This window comes from Mustela erminea, chromosome 4 (genome assembly GCF_009829155.1).
Source record: "Mustela erminea isolate mMusErm1 chromosome 4, mMusErm1.Pri, whole genome shotgun sequence".
NCBI classification, from domain to species: domain Eukaryota; kingdom Metazoa; phylum Chordata; class Mammalia; order Carnivora; family Mustelidae; genus Mustela; species Mustela erminea.
This window is the reverse complement of record NC_045617.1, coordinates 130442706-130465273: the sequence shown is the minus strand read 5'-3', so window position 1 is coordinate 130465273 and position 22568 is coordinate 130442706. Positions and strand designations below refer to the sequence as shown.

The 22568-nt window shown below is 36.7% G+C and overlaps 1 protein-coding gene across 2 annotated transcripts in view; it reads left to right on the top strand.

Annotated features, from left to right (window-relative positions):
• F13A1 (coagulation factor XIII A chain) overlaps positions 1 to 22568 on the top strand; it is a 164617-nt gene that overhangs the window by 72180 nt on the left and 69869 nt on the right. For both annotated transcript variants that reach the window (XM_032341019.1, XM_032341021.1), the window contains exons 5-6: positions 312 to 430; positions 3071 to 3178. In XM_032341019.1, coding sequence (XP_032196910.1) covers positions 312 to 430; positions 3071 to 3178 — 227 coding nt within the window. The remainder of the gene's footprint in view (positions 1 to 311; positions 431 to 3070; positions 3179 to 22568) is intronic.

Genomic DNA, 22568 nt, shown 5'->3' with positions numbered 1-22568 from the left:
ATTCTGAAACTACTGATGTCCCAGAATCTTAAAAATGTTTAATGAGACGTGTCAATTTAATTGTACTACTTGGAATTTAAAGAGCCAGGGTTTCTGACAAATGTCATCCTTCGGATGCTGATCTTGGCTACGGATTAGGTTCACCATTGCCGAAATTACATATCGGGAAATGAGCTCTCTTTAGTGAAACAAAAGACTTTTTTTGTTTTTCATTTAGTTGATTAAAATGCCACTTAGGACCAGAACAAACTTACAAGTATATTAAAGCATCCTGGTTTGGTAATGGTCATTATTTTTGAATTCTGATGCAGAGGATGCTGTGTACCTGGATGATGAGAAAGAAAAGGAAGAATATGTCCTGAATGACATCGGGGTTATTTTTTATGGAGACTTCAATGACATCAAGAGTAGAAGCTGGAGCTATGGTCAGGTGAGCCATTTAACATTTGTCGTTGTCAAGGACATTTTTCCTTAATATTTTTTTGTCACATGTATCACTGCAAGGCCATATGTTGATATCAGACATACACAATTTCCCGCATTTGAGGATCTGAGACTCCAAGGCTGACAGCACAGGAGCAGAGACTTCAAAAGGCAACTACGTAATTTATCCACTGAAAGCACGTATCTTCAGGTATTACAAGGTTACCGAGATCAGAGATTCTATGGATAACATAGCATTCTAGTGAGAAATGCTTGGCATCCAGTACAGTCAAATCTCATTACCTTAGAACTTGTTCTTCAACACGGAATAGATTTTTTCCTTTTCTTATAAAGAAAAGTGTTTTGATGCTGCTGCAAAGGATACTGTAAGGTGTGTGCTCAACTCAAAGAAATCCCCTTTTTAAAATTGTTGTTAGTATAAGATCCTAGAAAATTAGAAATTAGAATTAGAATTAGAAAAGACTATCACCATTTCATCAAAGGAGGGCCCACTGGACTTTTACTTTGAGACATTTTATCAACTAGAATCTCACATTACTGTTTGGATATAAAATAATAAATAGTATTCCATTTAAGATATTCAATAATCCAAACTATTTCAGTTGGATATCTCTAACAACGGAAAAAGCGACTGATTTTTCTGCCATATTCCCCTAAGAATGTATGTCCTGTGATTCAGTGAAGACCCTTCATTAGCAACATAAGAAAAGATGAGTGTGTCATTTCTCAGAGAGTTTGGATGAGATGATTGGAATTGTGCACCATTGCTCTGCGTATCCAGGATGGTAGATTTCATGGAACCTGGCCTCACCAGGTTGCGTCATATTTTCTTGGTTTCTGATGCCTTCTTTTGACTTCCATGTGAGTTTTCCCTGCCTCCCTTACCCCTGATCCAGCCTGCCCATTGGGATCAATGTCATCACTAGTTCTTGTCTTGTCTGCCTGACTTTACAACCCACTTCTCCACCTGGACTCCTGAGAATTGCGTGCCCAGTGGTCAGCCTTGGTCACCTGCACTTCTGATGTCCTATCAAGCTAATCATCTGTGTGCTCTTCTCCTGTTTTTGGATCCCAGGCTGGCTCCCTGGTTACAAGCCTTCCCCTCCTGAAAAACATAAAATCCATGTTACTGCCTATTGTCTAGTGCCCTAATTCCTAATGTTTAGGTGTGATTCTATTTGTGTCCCCAAAGTAACATTTTGTAGAGAGCTAATAAGGAAAGAAGACACCAAGATGGGTAACAGGGAAGAGAGGGAAAGAATCCCAAGTGATCAGGGTTCTCCTCAGCCAGCATGCTGAGTAGCCTTTGGGTAGACACGCTTGAGCAGAGCCCTATCTGTCTCTGTTGCCACTCAGAGTCCCTTAATTTGGGTCTTTTAGTCAAAACAAATATCCAAGCCAGTAGTTTGCAATGGTGCAGGCAAACAACTAGTCCTGTGACTATCTCTTTACCTCCCCAGTTCACTCTTTTAAGTCCCACAGACTGAGAGATGGTACTTAATAAGAACCAGAAAAATGAGTTCTTTACATATCTGAAGAACTAGTGCCCTTACATTATAACATTCATCCTATCAGTTTAGGGTCTCCAGAAAGTTGGTATTTTAACTAGATTTAATAAAGAACTACATAGTAATTAGCCATTAAAATTGTGGTTTCTGTCATAAGTACGTGGGTGGATATACAAGGTTTTCAGATCTCTTATTCAGCGAGATCCAATATAGGAGAAATTTCCCCATTTTGCTATTTTATTACTATTTTGTCCCTGTTCCTTTCTTTAAAAAAAAAAATCTGGTGTTGCATGGGGCCAGCAATTCTTTCTAAGGAAATCAAACTATGAACATCCTCCCATGCTCCTCTCTGTAAGAGGTCCTGAAACATCTTTAAGAACAGAGAGATCTTGCAATGGAACTGACTTCTAATCTGTTCCCTTGATAATGTAATCTTTCTCTAGACCTTCCCGCCCTCTCTTTGGAGGAGTTCACCTTGTTTTAAAAGGTAGAGACTTTTAAGACTTTAAGATAAAGAGACCATGGAGTCTCCCTTATTTTAAAAGAGGAAAAAACTTGGACAGTCATTCATGACACAAGGTATCCTACTATTATCAATGCAAGGTATACAGGTCTGAAATACCTCCCTATGACACACCTGAGAGCCATTTATTTTTGAGATGTGCAAGGATTTGTGTTATTTTTGAGGTCTCAAAACTTTGGCCTGACTTTGTTACATCATTTATTCCTTTGCCTTTGGCACTAGAGCCCACATGTTGAAGAAATCTTCTAAATTAATTTACACAGTTTTCTGAAGAACTTCAAGTCAGTTCATGATCCTTGAGTATACCAGCTCTCCAGTAGTTCTATTTATGTTTCTAGCTTGCTTTTAAGTTTTTATCCATTTTACTGAAAAACAAAGGAAGATGTTTTCTTCCTCCTACTTTATATTTCATACTAAAGATTATGGGTGATTACTTTATAGGAAATGTGCACCTCTAAACATTAAGGCTGTGCTTTCTTTTCTTTTTTTTTTTTTTTTTGCCAGAGAATGTTGGGCTTGCAGAGTGGACATTAAATAGTTTCTCTTTTTTCTTTCTTTATATTTTTCATTTTATTTTTTAATTTTTCCCAAATAGTTTGAAGATGGCATCCTTGACGCTTGCCTGTATGTGATGGACAAAGCACAGATGGATCTTTCTGGTAGAGGGAATCCCATCAAAGTCAGCCGTGTTGGGTCTGCAATGGTAAGCAATTACTGATTACTATGTTGATTACACATCATTTGCCTCAGTATAGATGCCAGTTCATTAAGAGTTGTTGAAATGATGACTTATACTTAAACTTTTATTTGAATTCCCTGGACTTGTCAAATGCTATGAAACAAAATCTTATCTCAGTACTATATGTTTCTTTGGCTTCAGACAAATGGTGATAGATGACATGATACCACAGACCACTTATTCTTAGACTCTCTTGCCTTGGGACTGAGGAGCAACCATGACAAAATGTCAACAACTATAATCTATTGATCAAACAAAGAAACATCAAGGAGTACACACACACACACACACACACACACACACACACACACACAAAAGAGAGAGAGAGAGAGAGAGAGAAAATTGCAATATATAGCTTTTCTCCATTTTCACACCCACTGTAAGAATAAAGAAGTAAATGAGTCTAAATCCTAGCTTCTATTATAATAATACCTGGTATAATAATACCATAGGGCTTTATAGTTTATGAAAGTTAGTTTAGCTTATAGTTTGTAGTTAATGCTTCACATTAATTGCGTGAGATAAGTAGGGAAGACATTATGCATACCATTTTACAAGTTAGGAAACAAGGTAATAACAGTTTGTTTTTGACAAAGCCTCAGCTGAAACCCAGGTCTGCAGACTCCCAATCTAGACAATTTCTTCCTTCCATGCTGCTCTCTATAGGAGATCCTGAAACAGCTTCAAGAATGCAGAGATCCTGCAATGGAATAGCTCCTAGGAGAAGGAATAGAATTATCATTAATAGGAAGGCTTGGGGTCAGGTGGTGAAGTGGATAAAATGTGATGCCCAGGTCCTGTGTAGTCCTGGACTGTCCTGATAAATACAGCATATGGATCCTGCCTTTGGTACATTAAAGCATACCAAATCTGGTCGGTGAGTGGAATATTCCTGAGGAAACACTAAGCAGGATACTATTTCATACAAAGACTGAGAAAAAAAATAAGTCTATTTTATTAATTTCCTTAAGTTTTCTATAAAACAAATTCTCTCTCTCTGGAAGAATTTTGTCTTTGAGTTTGGTTGGAGTTAAATAAAATCAATATTGTTCATGCAAACATATTAGAATGAGAATGATGTGAAATATAATTTCTTTTAGCTTTTAAGAAGTGCTGTTTTTTATTGGTGGCTAAGCGACATATAAATTTAGACAAAGCCAATCTCTTAAGACAATTTTTTTTTGTAGTTAGTTCACATTGTAGAATGAAAAGATGGTTAGTTCTAAGGAACTTAGGAATTTCTTTATAGTAACTATTTATAACAATATTTATTAGACCTGTAGGTGATCACTGCTATTCCTGTTTCCCAGGCAAGATTCCCATTTTTCTTTTTCTTTGAAGTTACCGTTATAGGTTTGCAGTGAGAAGGAAACAACAGCTCTCAGTGGTTAAATATGAACTAATACCTTCTTTAGCATTCTGAAATGGCATGCTCACCAGCCTAAGCTTACTCACACATTGTGAATATTTTTACTAATCTAAAAATCACTGCCTAACACAAGCCACTGCAAGAGGGAAGTAAACATGAAGCAGCTAACCCAATACCTTCTCTAGTAGCATCTAACCAAGTAGAAGTGGTAGAATCTTGCATTAAGCACACAATCTTAATGCAAATTGCCTTGAGTGTTATTAGTTACAAAAAGCCTATGGAGTTCTAATTTTGAAAATCCATAACCCAAGTATAAGATTTAGAACTAGACAGAATCTATGGGAATAGGAAGGGAGGGCTGGTTTGGTTTGGGTTGGCTTTATTTTTGAATGCAGTAGTCTTGGACATTAGGGGACAGAGGCCCTACTCTGCGCTGTTTTGTTTTGTTTTGGTTTTGGTTTTGTTTCAAGTTTTTATTTAAATTCTAGTTAGTTAACATGTAGTGTAATATAGGTTTCAGAAGTAGAATTTAATGATTTGTTACTTACATATAACACCCAGTGCTCATCACATCAAGTGCCCTCAATACCCCTAACCCATTTAGCCCATCCTCCTCCTACCCCCCTTCCATCAACCATCAGTGTGTTTCTCTATAGCTAAGAGTCAGTTATGGTTTGCCTCTCTCTTTTTCACCCTTTCCGTACCCTCATCTGTTTTGTTTCTTAAATGCCACATATGAATTAAATCATATGGTATTTGTATTTCTCTGACTCATTTCCCTTAGCGTAAGACACTCTAGCTCCATCTACATCACTGCAAATGGCAAGATTTCATTCTTTTAGATGGCTGAGTAATATTTCATTATATATACCACATCTTCTTTATCCACTCATCAGTCAATGGACATTTGGGCTCTTTCCATAATTTGATTGTTATTAATAATGTTGCTATAAACATCTAGGTACATGTGTCCCTTTGAATCAGTATTTTTGTATCCTTTGCATAAATACCTAGTAGTACAATTGCTGGATCATCAAGTAGCTTTATTTTTAAACTTTTGGGGAAACCTCATATTGTTTTTTGCAGTGGCTGTACTAATTTGCATTTCCACCAACAGTTTGAGAGTTGCTTTTCTAAAATAACAAATTTTCTCTTTGTTTCTTTCTCTTTCTCCATATCTTCACCAACATCTGTTGTTTCCTGTATTGTTGATTTTAGCCATTATGACACATGTGAGGTGATATCTCATTGTAGTTTTGATTTGTATTTCCCTGATGATGAGCATCTTTTCATGTGTCTGTAACCCATATGAATATCTTCTTTGGAAAAATGTCTGTTCATGTCTTCTGCCCATTTTTTAACTAGATTATTTCGGGGGTACTGAGTTTGATAAGTTCTTTATGATTTCGGGTACTAGCCCTTTATCAGATATGTCATTTGCAAATACCTTCTCCCATTCTGAATGTTTTCTTTAAATTTTGTTGATTGTTTAATCCTGGGTTATTTTGGACAGTAGTTGTTTCCACCCCCATTGTTGTTTCCATACACAAAATACATGTTTGATAGTTTTCAAAGCCTTTTCATATGCATTTTCTCCTTTAATCCTTAGAAGAGCTCTGTAAATCTTTTCAAAATCTATTCAGTTATAATGATTTTAGAAAGTGAAATATTGAGCCTCTGAAAATTCTGGTCATTTAGGCAGTTCCTCTCCTGTTCACAAATTTTAGATATCTATCCTGAAATTGTTGAGTGAAGTTAAACAAAGACTGAATGAAAAACAAAACAAAGATCCCCCTCAAATTTCTCAAAAATTTGCCTTAAAATATGAAATGTGTTAAGAAAGCCCAGAAAGAAAATGCTCTGAAGTTGCTTGAGTCCAGTCAAAACATCGATGCCAAGGCAGAGGAGCCTGTGCCTGGTTTCTCAGGGGGCTGGCCTCGTCGGCAGGAAGAACAGAGGCTGCTGCTGGGTATTTTAGGAATTCTTCTTATATATCTGCCCAGCCTGATCACAAAGGCTGGAAATTCCTTTCACAGGATACCAGTGCTAGAACAGCCAGACATGGTGACATGCAAATTCTCTGGGATGGGTACGGCACTGACTTCAGTTCAGTTTCCTGGGATCAACTTCTGCCACAAAGGATTTGGAATGAGCAACCTGAAGAGGCCCCAGTAGCAACAAGAGGCAGGAGCAGATGATTGAGGCCCCAAAGACAAGTTTGCCTACTGTGGTCATAACAAAGTCTAGCACTGAAGAACGCAGGGATTTGCAGGGATTTGGTGGGTATGTAATGCTAAATGAGTAAAGACAATAATTCAGGTGTGAAAAATTTCTAATGATAATAATAGTAATATAAATCTGGATGTTGAGGGCATAATCCCCAGATAAAAATCTTTATTGTCCAGTGTCGATGACCTTGGATAGTTCCTTGTTGTTGGGGCTGGTCTGGGCACAAGAGGATTCTAGCTGCATACCTGGCTTCTACCCTAGAGATGACAGTAGCACCTTCCACCACCTGCTGTGACAACCAGGAATGGCTTCAGATATTTCCAAATGTTCCCTGGGCGTCAAAACTATCCCCAGTGAGGACCACAGCACTAAATCTTCCTGTGATTCAGTTTCCCAGTCTATGCAATGGACATAACCTTCTCTCACCCTCCTTAACTCATTCAAAACCTGCTGCTTTTCAGGGAACCTAGTTGGTTCAGTTGTTTAAGTGTCTGTCTTCACCTCTGATCATGAATCTGGCATCCTGGGATTGAGCTCCACACTGGGGTCCCTGCTTGGCGGGGAGTCTGCTTCTTCCTCTCCCTCTGCACCTCCCCCACTCGCCGACCTGCTCATGCTTTCTCTCGCTCACTCTTTTTATCAAATAAATAAATAAAATATACTTAAATATGCTTGTTTTCGTTTCTCTACTGAAACAAAAGTGGAGGTAGCATCATATGGGAAGAGCTCTGGCCCATGTCAGATCAGAACCCTCAGCTCTGACTCTACCACTAACTTACTATGTGACTCAGGACAAATCACTCAACCTCTCCAGGCTTCACTTCATTCTTAAAACAAAATTTTGTCTCTCTGCTCAAACCACGTTTGCTATTCCCAGTGGTAGCACATATATCCTTTTATTCTTCAAACCAATGTTCTCCTTTCTTCTGTTTTTTTCCTTTATAAATTCAGTATCTTATTTTGTCCTCATTTTGAGTTGCTGTTATTTCACTTTGATGTGAAAACTAGAAAAGTTTATGACAATCTGGACAGCCTTGGGCTACTGGATTTTTGCAAGAGAAAGAAAGTCTAAAAGTCCTATAATCTCATTGTTGGTGCATTGGGTCTGAGATATTATAACCTTACATAAGCTGACTTTTATTTAGGCCCTTCTAAATACTGAGTGGTACATTTTACCAAAGCCACACTGCAAACTGACTGAAGAGAGAGAAATTTTAAATAGAGGAAATTAGAAAAAAGAAGAAACTTGCCCAAAGTTATACTTTCTCCTTTAAATTACATTGTGTGATTGGTGTTTTCTTTCTACCTCAAATCTGATGTGACAGGCCCCACCAGAACAATTGCCAGGAAATGTGCCAGGAAAATTGTAGAAGGATGCTTTGTGCCTTCTGAAAATTCATTTTGCTCACAGGGCATTAATAAAGCATCCCATTGCTGGCCTTAAATCACTGTGAAGAAACCAGGCATGGACTCTGAGCCTCTGTCAGACTATCCGAACAGTGTGTTATGCCATCTGAGACAAAAACAACACAGTTCTGGGAAAGGGGAAAGTCAATGACAGTATAGCCTGGCAGCTGGGTGGTTAGATTACCTGTCCCACGACTGACTGGATCTGGCAGCAACTGTGGGCAGAGAAGCTCTCCAGGGAGATAAACTGCTGGTTGAGTGGCCACTGTTGTGGATACCACTTGCTTATTTTCTGCTAAATCCCTAATATTTCACCTCCATACAGGTTCCCTCTTTTGGGTTGAGAGTTTATCAACAGAAAATCTGTGTTGAAATGCACACAGTACCAGTACACGAAATCTGCAAGACTCTCCAGGAGTCTGATAGGGGAAGAAGCCCTTGGAAATGATGTCCCTTAAGGTCACATAACAAGTAAATAGTGTTCTTGCTGTCAGATCATATTACCTTAGAAGGCCACTACCAACACGTTAGTACTATAATACAATTACAACATCAAGTTAATTAGCTGTCTCCTAGGGAAAACAACAACAACAACAACCAACATCAAGCAAATGGCATCCAGAACATCCAGAATAAATGAATAAATGAAAAAAGGGAATAAATGAAAAAGTGAAATGAATAAATGAAAAAAGGTGTAAACCAGAAAATTCTAAATAGCTAGAGGCATTGGGTCCCTCAGGAGAGAGTTCCAAAGAGGATAAGCACCAAATATTGTTTGATGGTGGTATTGGTTGTTGACGATGGTGTCAATGATGGTGGTGGTGATGATTATGGTCATGGGATGACCATGTTGGTGATGGTGGCAGTGATTGTTATGATGGTGCAGATAGTAGTAAAACACTCAATGTTAACTCATTCATTCAACAAGTACTTGTTGAGAACCTTTGAGAACCTACCAGTCTAGATACTCGGGTACAGTGTAGACAAAACATAATGTCTGCCTTCAAAGACCTAACAGTCTAATAGAAAAGACAGGCCGATGAGTAGAATATGTCAACACAACATGGCATATTCTTTGATGAAATAAGCATAGGGTTGTATGGAAAACCAAATCTCTCAAGCTTTGCATGGAGTTTTCCCAGGACTAAACACTGGCCTAGCAAGTGTTGGGATATTGGACAAAGAGCTAGAAGAATGGCTGACAAGGGCCCACAGCAATAATAAACTATGCTATTATTCATGGAAACCCTTCTCTGAGGTGGAAATTATACCCGAAGAGCCAGTTGCCAAAAGCACTACAGGAAAATGTAGTTGGGGGTAATTTGTTCCTCTAGGGGCATAATTCAATAACAATATTAATAACATTAATATTAATAATGTGACAATATTGGGAAATTTTGGAAAGAGACAGAGGAGAGAAATGTCAACATAATTTCATATTTTAAAATTCTAGTCTTTATACTGTTGCCAGCCTGGACTTTCCTGCTTCCCTTGAGATATCCACATTTATTTTTAACCCTGGTCTTTTGCTAATATTGAACCACAGTGCCATCATTAATCCCCATTAATACCCTGTTCTGACTATGCCTTTTGGGAACTAACTCAAGTTTGAACTTTTTTTAACCAATCGATGTTTGGTGTACTCTTTAGTGTTGTAAAAGAATCTTGAACTCCAGCTAGTAAATCAAATTGACCACAACTAGAGGTAGGTCCTGGAGTTTTGTAGGGCCCAATACAAGACGCATGGCCATAGAACTTGCAGACAAGGCAGACTCCAGGGCTTCTGGTCCTTTGGCATACATGATCTCGTGGATAAGCTGAAAATAGAGCTATTGTTTACCTTACCCATTTTGCTTTCACTTCTCTTTGTTCTAGTATTTAGAAAGTTTTTTTTTCTTTGCATGCATTAAAAAAAAAAAGTACTGACATCACTTCTTTTATAGTTTGCCAAGCAGTTCCACAAGAGGCTTACTACAAAACCATGCTTTTATTTTCCTCCAATTGTTGACTTTGGCATCCTACTGTAGGTTTCACATCAAGCAAACCTCTCCAAGCAACAAACTAGTATGACTACTCAAATTACATTTAAAAATTCACCTGGGTTAGAAATTCCATCCTTCGTTGTCCCAAATAAATTGTGAAGTCAGAGATAAAAACATGAAATCTATTCCCTAATTATACAGGGCAACTATAGCATAGTTCCCTAAGAGTTTTATTTTTAAAATAAAATAAAAATTTAAAAGGCACCATCTAGCTGAGCCTTTGGTTTATAAGCAGCTAAAACTGCCTGTATTGGGGCGAATTGAGGACCTAGGTGCTCAATGACCATTGTCCTCTGTCATGCCACCACTGTGGAGTTTTTCACATTTCCCCATATGCATCTTATTTTTGGAAACTTTTCATCTACTGAAAAACCATGAATATGTAATAATAATAATTTGTTTCCCCATTCTTGTGTCAAAAATTTACATTATTGCCAATCAGAACTTTTAATGGTGGCCATAGTGCTGGTATCAGTGCAGATAATCAGTAAGAGTACACTGAATGTGATTGGTGCCACCTTTGTAAAGGTAAAGATACTACTTCCTTGTGGTGTTTTGGAAAAGTGGCAATGGCACACACCCATCTGCATTACTAACTTTACAGATGCCCATGAGTTAAAATTTCCGGGCTGGTGACCATTGCCAGAGCTAGGCTTCATGATGGATTTGATTTGGCTTTTTTGTTTTCTTTTTTCTCTATGATTCAGGCCCAGGAATGTCAGGCATGACATTCTTCATTTGGGTATAGCAGAAAAAGAGACGCCTCCCACTCTTTATAGCTTTTCCAATGATGACACACCTCAATCCGTGATGGCAGTTTTGGAGAACCTACAGATTAGAATTAATGAAAAATATTATTATAGTCCAACAGCATAAAAGACTAACATCCTAGTTCTAAATTAAACCCTTAAATTTGGAATCAAATTTTCCCTCAGCATGGGAGGCACTCCTAGAAGTTCAGGAAGGACCAAGCAATCCAATCATGATTTTAAACTAAACATGCTACCATACTGTCACCTTATTAGGTGACTAGGGATTTTCATTTTTGCTTTTTGAAGAATTGTTTACAGTTAACAAATACATTGGAAGCCAGTGGGAGAATAGAATCTACCCAGCAGAATCATTTTCATGGCCACTTTTGAGAAATTGCATTCATTCCATAAACAAACTGCATGCAAATGAAGACATTGGCTATCAGGAAGTTAAACGACTTGCCCAAGGTCACCGGAGGAACTGGAAATGGATATTAGGTTGTCTGACTTCAGCCTTCCATACACAGTGTTATATTTCCTTGGATTTATCCTCTTTGCCTGTCCTCTTTCTCTATCGCATGAGCTCCTTAGATACAAATATAATGCCTTTTAAAAGCTCTGTCTGATTCGGTCCTTCTCTTTTAGATCTGGGGGTGGTGGGAAGAGGACAATGAACTGACATCATTTTTTTCTCTAATGGTAAAAGTCAGCAATGTAATGAAGTTTCCATTTGTGGGCAAACAGCTTGATTTCTCAATTATTAAGGTTGCATTTCTTATGCCTGTTGTCACCATATTTTTGGAGGAAAACAGACGTTTATTACCAACCATCTCTCCAATGTGATAATCGTAGTCAATCTAAATGTCTGCTCTCCCTGAATTGCTTTCCCAGAATGAGGTTTCAATGCTGCATCTATTTCATAATCACATAGGCTATTTCTGAAACACGGGGATGATTTTCAGCACTCCCCACCCCCTCCCCAAGCTGTGCAGTTGGGACTGCTCTACTCTTCTAGGAGAGCCACCCCAGGGTGGACGGATCCAATGCAGCAAAGACTTTTAAGATATGCCACAGAGTGTTATGCACTTTCGGATTCCTTTGTGCCCTTTCCTTCCTCTCCCTCCTCCCTGACAGCCTTCTCCTTTCCTCTTCCTACCCTGCTTTTTTGTATTTCTCATCTATCTATTTCTTTCACTCAGGTATTTTTGGAGGCTTCTCTATACCAACCCTAGACCATGCAACAGAGGTATAACAATGACAAAAGCAGACAGTCAAAGAGCTTAAAATCCCAGGCTCTCTCTCTCGGTCCACATTTGGTTCTTTCTTTCATGATTATCAATTAGTAAAACATGTTTTGGCCGAGTAAGGATCCTCAGTTACTAAGGGAACAAGGTTAATAATCTCTAGTTGTAATGGTTTCCATGAAAAATGAATCTAATTACCCACCCCTGTCAGAGCTTGTGTGGAGTATATATACAAAGTCCAATTGCATAACAGTGGTTATATGCTTCACAATATAGGTTAGGGTTGATTCATGAGTTGTTTCTTTCTTGAAATAAAATTTACATATAGTGAAATGCATATTAAATGCAAATTTCAGTGAGTTTTGATTGAGGGAATCACTATCACCAAAATAGACATGATCTTCAGCCCAGAAATTTCCCTTGTGCTTTCTTCTAGCCAATCCACACTCGCATAGGCAATCACTGTTCTGATTTCTTGCAACAGTGCCTGTTCTTTAATTTTGTATAATGGGGTTCATACAGCACCCTTTGGAGCTGGCTTGTTTTTCAACCAGTTGTTGTATGGGTCTTTAATGTGTTCCTTTTTATTGCTAAGTGGCATTTCATTGCATTTTCTATCATAATTTGTCCATCCATTCACCTGTTGAAAGCCATTTGAGATATTTCCAACTTGGAGCTATTATGGGTAAAGTTGCTATGAATGTTCTTGTACAAGTTTTATACATATGTTTTCATATCTCTGGGGCAAGTAACAAAGGTGGCATGTCGGGGTTATGGTGTCTATATATGCTTAACTCTGTAAGGATCTGCCAGTTGTCTAAAGTAATTGAACCACTTACATTCCTGGCAGAAATACATGAAAGTTCCAGTTTTTCTACAGTTTAACCTTTTGGTGTTTCAGCTTCCTTAATTTTAACTATTCTAACAGAAGTATAGTGGTATCTCTTTGGGGTTTTAATTTTTATTTTTCTGGTGACTGATGATGCACCTTCCTATGCATTTATTGGCCATTCAAAAAACCTTTTAGTGTGGTATCTTTTCAAGTCTTTGTCCAATATCTTACTAGATTGTTTGTCTTTTTATTGAGTTGTAGTGGCTGTCTATATATTCTGAATACATACCTTTTGTCATATGAGTATAGAGGGTATTTTCTCCAGAGTACAGTTGGCCATTAAATTTTCTTAATAGTGCATTTTAAGCAACAAAAGTTTTAAAATTTTATGAAATTCAGTTTTTAAACTTTTTAAAAAGAATCATCCTGAGGAAGTGATATTATTTCCACATGGTCATGAGGAAATTCTGTATTTGGGGGGGTGGAGCTTTATAATTTCAGCTTTTACATTTAGGTCTATGATCCATCTTGAGTTATCATTCTGTGTGGTGTGAGGTAGGGGTCAAGGTTTAAATTTTTTTCCTGGTTTATCCATTTATTTCAGTACCATTTGTTGAAAAGCCTGTTGGGAAAAATTTCATTTGTCACAAAGACTTTCATTTGTTGAAAAGACTATCTTTTCCCCCATTGAATTGCTTTGATAACAGTTGGAAATCAAATAACTATATTTGATCTATTTCTAGACACTGTTCTACCATTGATCTCTGTTTGTCCTTATATACCATACTATCTTGATTACTGTAGTGTTACAGTAAATCTTCAAAATCAGGCTGTCCTCCAAATTTTTTTCTTCATTTTCAATGCTGTTTTGGTTATTCTAGATCCTTTTCATTTCTGTATAATTTTAGAAACAATTTCTCAATTTCAGCAAAATATCTGTTACATTTTGATTCACCCATTTGCCCTGATCTAAGAAATATTAAAAAGTGACCTACAACCACCTTCCACTGATACCATATCCATTCATTCTGCAGAACTTATTGAGTGTTCGCTCTGGGCTGGTACTGAGGATACAGAGTCAAACGGTGTTGTATCTTCCATCCTCACAATGAGAGCAAAGACAATCAACCAATGACACAAGGCAATATGATAAATAGGAGAGCATTACAAATCAAAGAATACTGTACAAACATGGAGAGAGGACATCGAAATCAAAGTGATAGCTAAAGATTTCCAGAATGAAACCAGCTGAGTTGCAAAGAATGAGTAGGCATGCACCATATAAAGAAAGGGTTTGAGTATGGAAGGATATTCCAGAAAGAGAGGATGACATTGCTAAAAGCACCAAGGCAGAAAAGAGTTTGTTAAGTCCACCACTATAAAAGTCAAGGAGATAATAGATGGCTTTCTTACTCTTTGGATCAAAATCCTAGCTGTTAGAGGTGTTATGAAAGCCCCAAAAGGATCAAAGATGAGGATCCAGACAAGGGAGGAAATAGAGTTCTTGCTACCCTATTTCTTTCTCTCATGCCTTTGTTCATCTCCCTCATACTCACCACATCACTTGACAAATGACACGGAAGACACAAGAAACAGATCTCTACATTCCAAGATGAATGAATTTTCAGATTTTACTTTTGGAATGATTTCTTTTTTAAGCAAATATCACTTGAACCCAAATACAAAAGAAATAAGGAAAGAAATAAAGAAAGAAAGAAAGAAAGAAACTCTTGTCATCGAAAAGAGATGGTGCCTGAAGCTACCACCACCATCACTCAATCATCTCCTCCTCCACCACCCAACACAATGACCACTGAGCTGCTTTTGCAAATCCCTAAAGTGTCATGGGCACAATTTGACATCCACTACACCATTTTCACCTACAGCTAAGATTGATCACCACCAGATTGTAGCTGCGGGCTTGTGGTTCACAAAACCTGGAAAGAATTTCACTCAAGAAATAATTATTTTCCTTCCCAAATTGAACTCTTCGTCTTGAAACTAGTTCATGTTTCCCAAAATTTATATCCAGTGGTCTTTGAGAAATTGTTATAAACAAGATTAGGCATAAAACTGCATTCTACAAGAGTCACAGAAATCCTAGCCTTTATGAAAACATAACTTTTAACAATGAAACAACAGAATATAACAAAGAAAAGTTATTTCATCAAGCCATGTACAATGTGCACACAGTATAAGAAAAATACCTTTACATAAAATACCATGTACAATACCTTTGGTACCTAAAAAATACCTTTACATAAAAAAGCCATGTACAATGTGCACACAGTATAAGAAAAATACCTTTACATACCTTTACCTTTACTTAAAAAGAAGAAGGAAATTGGGGCACCTGGGTGGCTCACTCAGTTAAGCATCTGCCTTTGGCTCAGGTCATTATCTCAGAGTCCTAAGATTGAGTTCTGCATTGGGCTTCTTGCTCAGCTGCTAGTCTGTTTCTCCCTCTCCATCGCTATCTCCCCCACCCTCTCCCGCTGAGATCTCTCTCACTCTCTTTCTCTCAGACAAATAAAGATCTTAAAAATAAAAAAAGGAGAAGCAGGGGAAAAAAAACTGTAATTATATAAAATGTAAACATGAGGGGCGCCTGGGTGGCTCAGTGGGTTAAAGCCTCTGCCTTCCGCTCAGGTCATGATCCCAGGGTCCTGGGATCGAGCTCCGTATCGGGCTCTCTGCTCGGCAGGGAGCCTGCTTCCCCCTCTCTCTCAGCCTGCTTCTCTGCCTACTTGTGATCTCTCTCTGTCAAATAAATAAATAAAATCTTTAAAAAATAAAATGTAAACATGTATGTTTCAGGAAATTGGAGAATCAAGAAATGTCACTTTTCTATTTTTCAATATCAGGTGAAAATCTGTCCAAAGACCAAAACTGGAGAGAAGTCCAGTATTGGTTATGCTTTAAGGCCCTCCCTATCCTTTGAATTGTATAGGAACTGGGGACTTATTCTGACCCTGGGATGGAGATCTACCCAGCGTTGCCCCAGCACCAGACCCTAACGTCACGGAACCAAGCAAAGGGTAGTCCTCCTGCAGTCATCCCATCCCATTCGGGCTTCTCACCCCGAAAGCACGAATTCCTGACTGGATTTCCCACAGTCTCCAGTCACTGATGGCTCAGTTCCTAAATCATTAGCCTCAAAGAACATTGCCTCTGCCTTTCCCCATATTGAACAAATCCAGTGTAATCACTCCCCATGGGCCTAAGCCTGGAATTCAGAAATACCCCACACCACTGAGCACAGAATGAATTTTAACTATTCTTTCCCCTAAGGTACATGCATGAGAAATTTCTAAACATTTAAAAAACTAAAAAAAATATATATGTATACACACATATAAATATATAAATATAATATATAGATATATGTATATATCTATATAGATATATAAATATAATATATATAAATACAGATATAAATAGATGTATACATATCTATATGTATATGTATGTACATGTGTGTATCTATATACATAGATCTAAATAGATATATACATATACATGGATATATATATGTATATATATCCACATATATGTATATATCCATGTATATATCTATTTATATCTATATTTCTATTATATATAAATATACATATATAAATATAATATATATTATAAATATAATATAAATACATATATATTTAGATATACATATGTATCTATATATTTTTTCTTCATATGTGCATATGTAAATATACAGATATACGTATCTGTATATTTACATATGTACATATATATTCCTACTTCAGGAATTGGACACAGTAGATTATAATGTTATAATGCTTGGAATGCCTGGATGGCTCAGTTGGTTAAGCATTTGCCTTGGGCTCAGGTCATGAACCTGGGATTCTGGGATCAAGTCCTGCAACACATCAGGCTCCCTGCTCATCAGGGGAATCTGCTTCTCCCTCTTCCTCTGCCCCTCCCCTTGCTCATGCTCTCTCTCTCTCCTTCTTTCTCAAATAAATAAATAAAATATTTTTGAAAATTATAATGCTCTTTAAAAAGAACTTAGACAATTCAGAAAAATTTAAAGATGAAAATCTTTAATAAATTTTTCCTCAAAAACATCAACCCAAATTGTGAATGGATAAGGAAGATGTGGTCCATATACACTATGGAGTATTATGCCTCCATCAGAAAGGATGAATACCCAACTTTTGTAACAACATGGACGGGACTGGAAGAGATTATGCTGAGTGAAATGAGTCAAGCAGAGAGAGTCAATTATCATATGGTTTCACTTATTTGTGGAGCATAAAAAATAGCATGGAGGACATGGGGAGTTAGAGAGGAGAAGGGAGTTGGGGAAAATTGGAAGGGGAGGTGAATCATGAGAGACTATGGACTCTGAAAAACAATCTGAGGGTTTTGAAGTGGCGGGGGGTAGGAGGTTGGGGTACCAGGTGGTGGGTATTAGAGAGGGCACGGATTGCATGGAGCACTGGGTGTGGTGCAAAAACAATGAATACTGTTATGCTGAAAAGAAATAAATTTAATTAAAAAAAATCAACCCAAATTGTACCACCAGGCAATAACCATTATTAATATTTGATGTATATCATTTCAAGTAGAAACATAGATATTTAAGAGGTAAATGTTGTTTTAAAATCATAATGATATTATACTATAGATGCTACTTTAAAAAGTGTTACATTTACTCTTTATAGCTTTTAAAAGATATAATTAATATACAATAAAACACACATATTGAAAGAACACATTTTGATAGTTTGATGCATCCATGAAATCATCACCAAAATGAAAATAATGAACATCTGTTTCACTCCCCAGAAATTTCCTTTATAATTTCTCCTTTGACAAGTCTCTGCTTTGTCTGCCATCCCCAGGCAATCATTCCCCTGCTTTCCATCATTCATATTGATTTATATTTTCTAGAATTTTACATAAATGAAATCATGCAGTATGTACTCTTTTTAACTTTTTTCAGTCTTCTTTATCTCATTTTGAGATTCGTTCATACTAATGTTTGTATTCCTTCTTCTTGCTGACTCGTGTTCCATCATATAGAAGAGCCACAATTTGTTTATCCACTTATTTGTTGGGTATTTGGGATGTTTCCAGTTTTTTCCTCTTACAAATAAAGCTAGGGCTATTCATACAAAAGCCTTTACATAGACATAAGCCTTTTTTTTTCTTAAATACCTAGGAGTGGGATTGCTAGGTCATATGATAGGTATATGTTTAGTTTTTTAAAGATTTTGGCAGAACTTTTAACTGCCAAAATGGTTGTACCATTTTACATCACCACCAGGAGTGTATGAGAGTCCCATGTATTCACATCTTCCCCAACACTTGATATGATCAGTCTTTTTAATTTTTGACTTTCTAATAGGTATATAATATTATCTCATTGTGGTTTTAGTTTGCATTTCCCTCTGGCTAATGATGTTGAGCATGTTTAGTTGCATTTGTTTGCCATCCATGTATCTTCTTTGATGTGGTACCTGTTCAAATATTTTGCCCATGGTTTAAATTTTCTCATTTTCTTATTACTGAGTTTCTAGTGTTCTTTACAAATTCTGAATACAAGTCCTTTATCATGTGTGATTTGTAAATATTTCCCTCACTCTGGACTTACCTTTTCACTCTCTTAATGATGTCTTTTAAAGAGCAAAAGTCCATAATCTGATGAATTCCAATTTGTAAGTATATTCCTTATGAATAATTTTCTTTTCTTTTATTTTTTTCTCTTCTTTTCTTTTCTTTTCTTTTTGGTATTATAGCTAAGAGATCTTTGCCTAACCAAAGGCTATAAAAATTATTTTTCCTGTTTTCTTCTGGAAGTTTTATAGTTTTAGGTTTTATATTTAGGTACATGATCCATTCTGAGATATTTTTATATGGCGTAAAGTATGAATCAAAGTTCATTTCTGCATATGAGTATCCAATTGTCCCAGCACCATTTGTTGTAAAGATTATCCTTTGATCATGAAATTATCTTTATGATTTTGTCAAAAATTAGTTAACTGTATTTCTAAAGTCTATTTCTCTGTTCTCTATTGTGTTTTATTGGTTTGTTTGCTTAACTTTATGCCAAATAGTGTCATGCTATTTAATTCAAAAGCATTATGTCTATTGTACTCAAATTCTATTTAATTTTAAGTTTTATTTAATCTCATTAAATTTTGCTTTCACAGAAATAAAAATCTGAATTGCAACAAAAGACATCGTTAAATGTCAAATAAATGTTTCTTCACAACAAGAAATACTATTTCTTAACAGATCTAAGATCATTTATAAAAACCATTAAAACCATTAAAAGAATAGATTAATTATTTATTTTTAGATTATGTTTTAATTTTAGATGTTGCCAATTAACTAAGAGAGCCCAACACATTAAAACATCAGCATTTTCATTCTCCCTCTTACCTCCCTCATGTCTAATTTTTTTAAGATTGTTATTATCATATTATCAAGTTTTAAAATTCATATTCATTCTGATACTACAATTCCCAAAGGTCTTTAAACTTATATGGGGTTTTTCTCATCACTGGCTCTTTTGCCACAGCATCTTTGTTCATGGGTTCTTTGTTTGGTTCAGCCCTTAATTATCTTGATATCACTTTTCAAGTAGTTTGGTTTTAATGGGTACTAAATTCCCTGATATTCTTCATGTTTGAAAATGAGTGCTGGCTGCCTTTATACTTACAGAACCTCTTAGCTGTGCTTAGCTGTGCTAAGATTCTTGGGTCAACCTTTCTTTTTCTCAAGACTGCGCAAATATTGATTGACTGTGTTTTGCCGTTGAATGGTGCCACGGAGCTGTCTAAAGGCAGCATTATTTCCTCCTTTGTTGCTAATTTACATTTTCTGCCTGTATGACTGAACAATTATTTCTTTATTCTTAAGTTCAAATAGCTTAATTAATTAAAGTTCCTAAACAACAAGAATTCTGCATCAAATTACTTTGGAGCACAGATTGTTCCTTCAAGGTATAGATTCAATTTTTCCTCAAGTAAAATTTTCTTATATTATATCAGAAATATATCTTCTGCCTCATTTGTTAGGTTCTCAATTTTTTAAGATTTTATTTATTTGGTTATTTATATAGAGAGAGCTTGAGCAGGGGGAGGGGTAGAAGGAGAGGGAGAGAGAGAATCTCAAGCAGACTCCACGCTGAGCTCAGAGCCCAACTCAGAGCCTGATTCCACCACCCTGAGATCATGACCTGAGCTAAAATCAAGAGTCAGATGTTTAACCAACTGAACCATCAGATACTGCATTGATGGGTTCTCTATTTTGAACCTACTAATTATCCTTATGTTGTATCATCCTTTTTTCCATTACTATTATCTCATTTCCAAATAACTTCATCTCTTTATATTTTCCAAGCTTTTCTTCTGTCATTAATTTTTTATTGTTATTTAAATTCAATTAGCCAACACCTAGTACACATCATTAATTTTATTTTCTACCAGTATCTACTCTGTTTCTTGTGGTTTGTACTTTATTTTTGGTTTCATAATCATGTGATTTGTTCCTCAATTTGGTCCTTTAAGTCTGTGATCTCCCAAGAGATTGTGAGAAAATTCTTTCCATTTCTTAATTTTATTTTCTCCTTAGTATTGTTTTTTTTTTCATATTCTGTCTCTCTCTCTTCCCCATCTCTTTCCTTCTCTATCTCTCTGTCCCTCCCTCCTCACTGCTTCTTTTCTTTTTATTCACGTTCATATTTGCATAATTCTTCTCTAAGTGTCCTGTTTGCTCTAATACAGTGTAGTGAAATCTTGACACTTTCCCCTTAAGATTAGTTTTCCCCCTGAACTACAGCTTGAAGCCAATGTTTTTTGTTCCATCTACTCTTAAGTACCCTAAGAAAGGGGAGAGAAGGGGAGCTGAAGAGATGGGAATGTCTTTTAGAATATTCGGCTCTGCTCTTTCTTTTAAGGTTCTGCTAAATTTCTCAGCTGATAATCTACCTCACCTAACTAGATATGTATCTCATTTCCATGGGGGGATGGGTAACTCTCATGCTTTAGGTCACTTTCCCATTCTAGTCCCAGAAAGTCTACTTCTTCAGAGGCGCAGACCCATTCTCACCCATTTCTCCACAGCAGTTGTTTCCACTGTTCTGGTCAGAACAAGAAAAAAATTTGGCTTTTTAATTCCACTAGTTTCTTTCCAGATTCTGAAATACAAATGAGAATTCTTACGATTTTGTGGACTTGACAGTGGGCTTCTGAGAACTGGAGATGAGGATCAGTAGCTGAGCCGTGCTGCCTCTCTATTCCAATCTATAATCCTCATTTTTTTCTTAGAACCAGATTTTGGAAATTTACTGAATTATGTTATGCCAATGAGGCTGTGGATAATGACTGTTGGGGGGCCTGGTTTTTTAGTTTTCCCATATTGTAGGTATTATGGGAAGACAATCTAGTGCAACTTTAATGTAGCTAACACTCCCTGTCCGAAGTCCTGCACTCATACCATCTCCTAGACACTCACTGGTGAGTGAAACAACTCCAGGACTTTCATTCTGACACTGGTCAAACTCCAAGTTCATGACAGGGTATTAAAACAGTCCATTGTGGCATGAAAAAGAACTAGGATGCCCTTGAGCTATTCCCCAAACATATCTTGTTGTCTAAGGGAGGGAGGTATTACTTTAACCCTTTATATCTGTCACAAAGACTTAACTTCTTTCAGTGTCTGGGCCCCTCAGAAATCAATATTCTAATTAGAAAACAGTAGCTAATCCAACCAAATGCTAATAAATGAGACCTGTGATTTATCTAGCAACAAGGAAACAACTCAGCATTAACAATTTAAAGGTCTGTAGATAAGAGAGGTTTTTTTTTTCTTTCTCTTCCCCTTAGCAGATTGGGTTCAGCCAGATGCTATAAATAGTCTTCTAGTTAATGGCTATCTGTTTGAAAGTCAGTCATTAGAATCATAATTTAGGAACTTTTACCTCTGAGAGGTAAAAGTGTGAAGGCTCTATTTTATTTCTCAGTGATAAAGATATGAGTTAAACCTGAATCTACCTATCCACAAAGACCAAACTACATCATAGCCTACGAGGGCACTCTTCACACTTCATTATAATAGATACAGATTTTTAAATAATCAATTCAGCTGCAAGGAGATGTATTGATCAGTAATAGAGCCAAAATGTTTGACTAAATCCTGTTGCATTCCAGTCATTTTCATATAGTTATAGGATAAAGTCAAACTTTACATCAAAGGTGTGAGTTTACAATTAGCTGAACAAGGTCCTTCAGGAATCTCAAAGAATTACTTTTTCTACTTTAAACAAATCAACTGAGTAGTTACCTTTACTTTAAGTTGAAGGGACAGAATCAAGGGGGAGGAATAGGACATCTAAATCAAATTGAATGGTGATCTAGTGAACACTTTCCAGAAGCACCCTCTTTGGGAAATGCCGCTCAGTGCTAGAGTAAATCTCACATTTCAGTAGAGGGTTTGTCATTCACAGT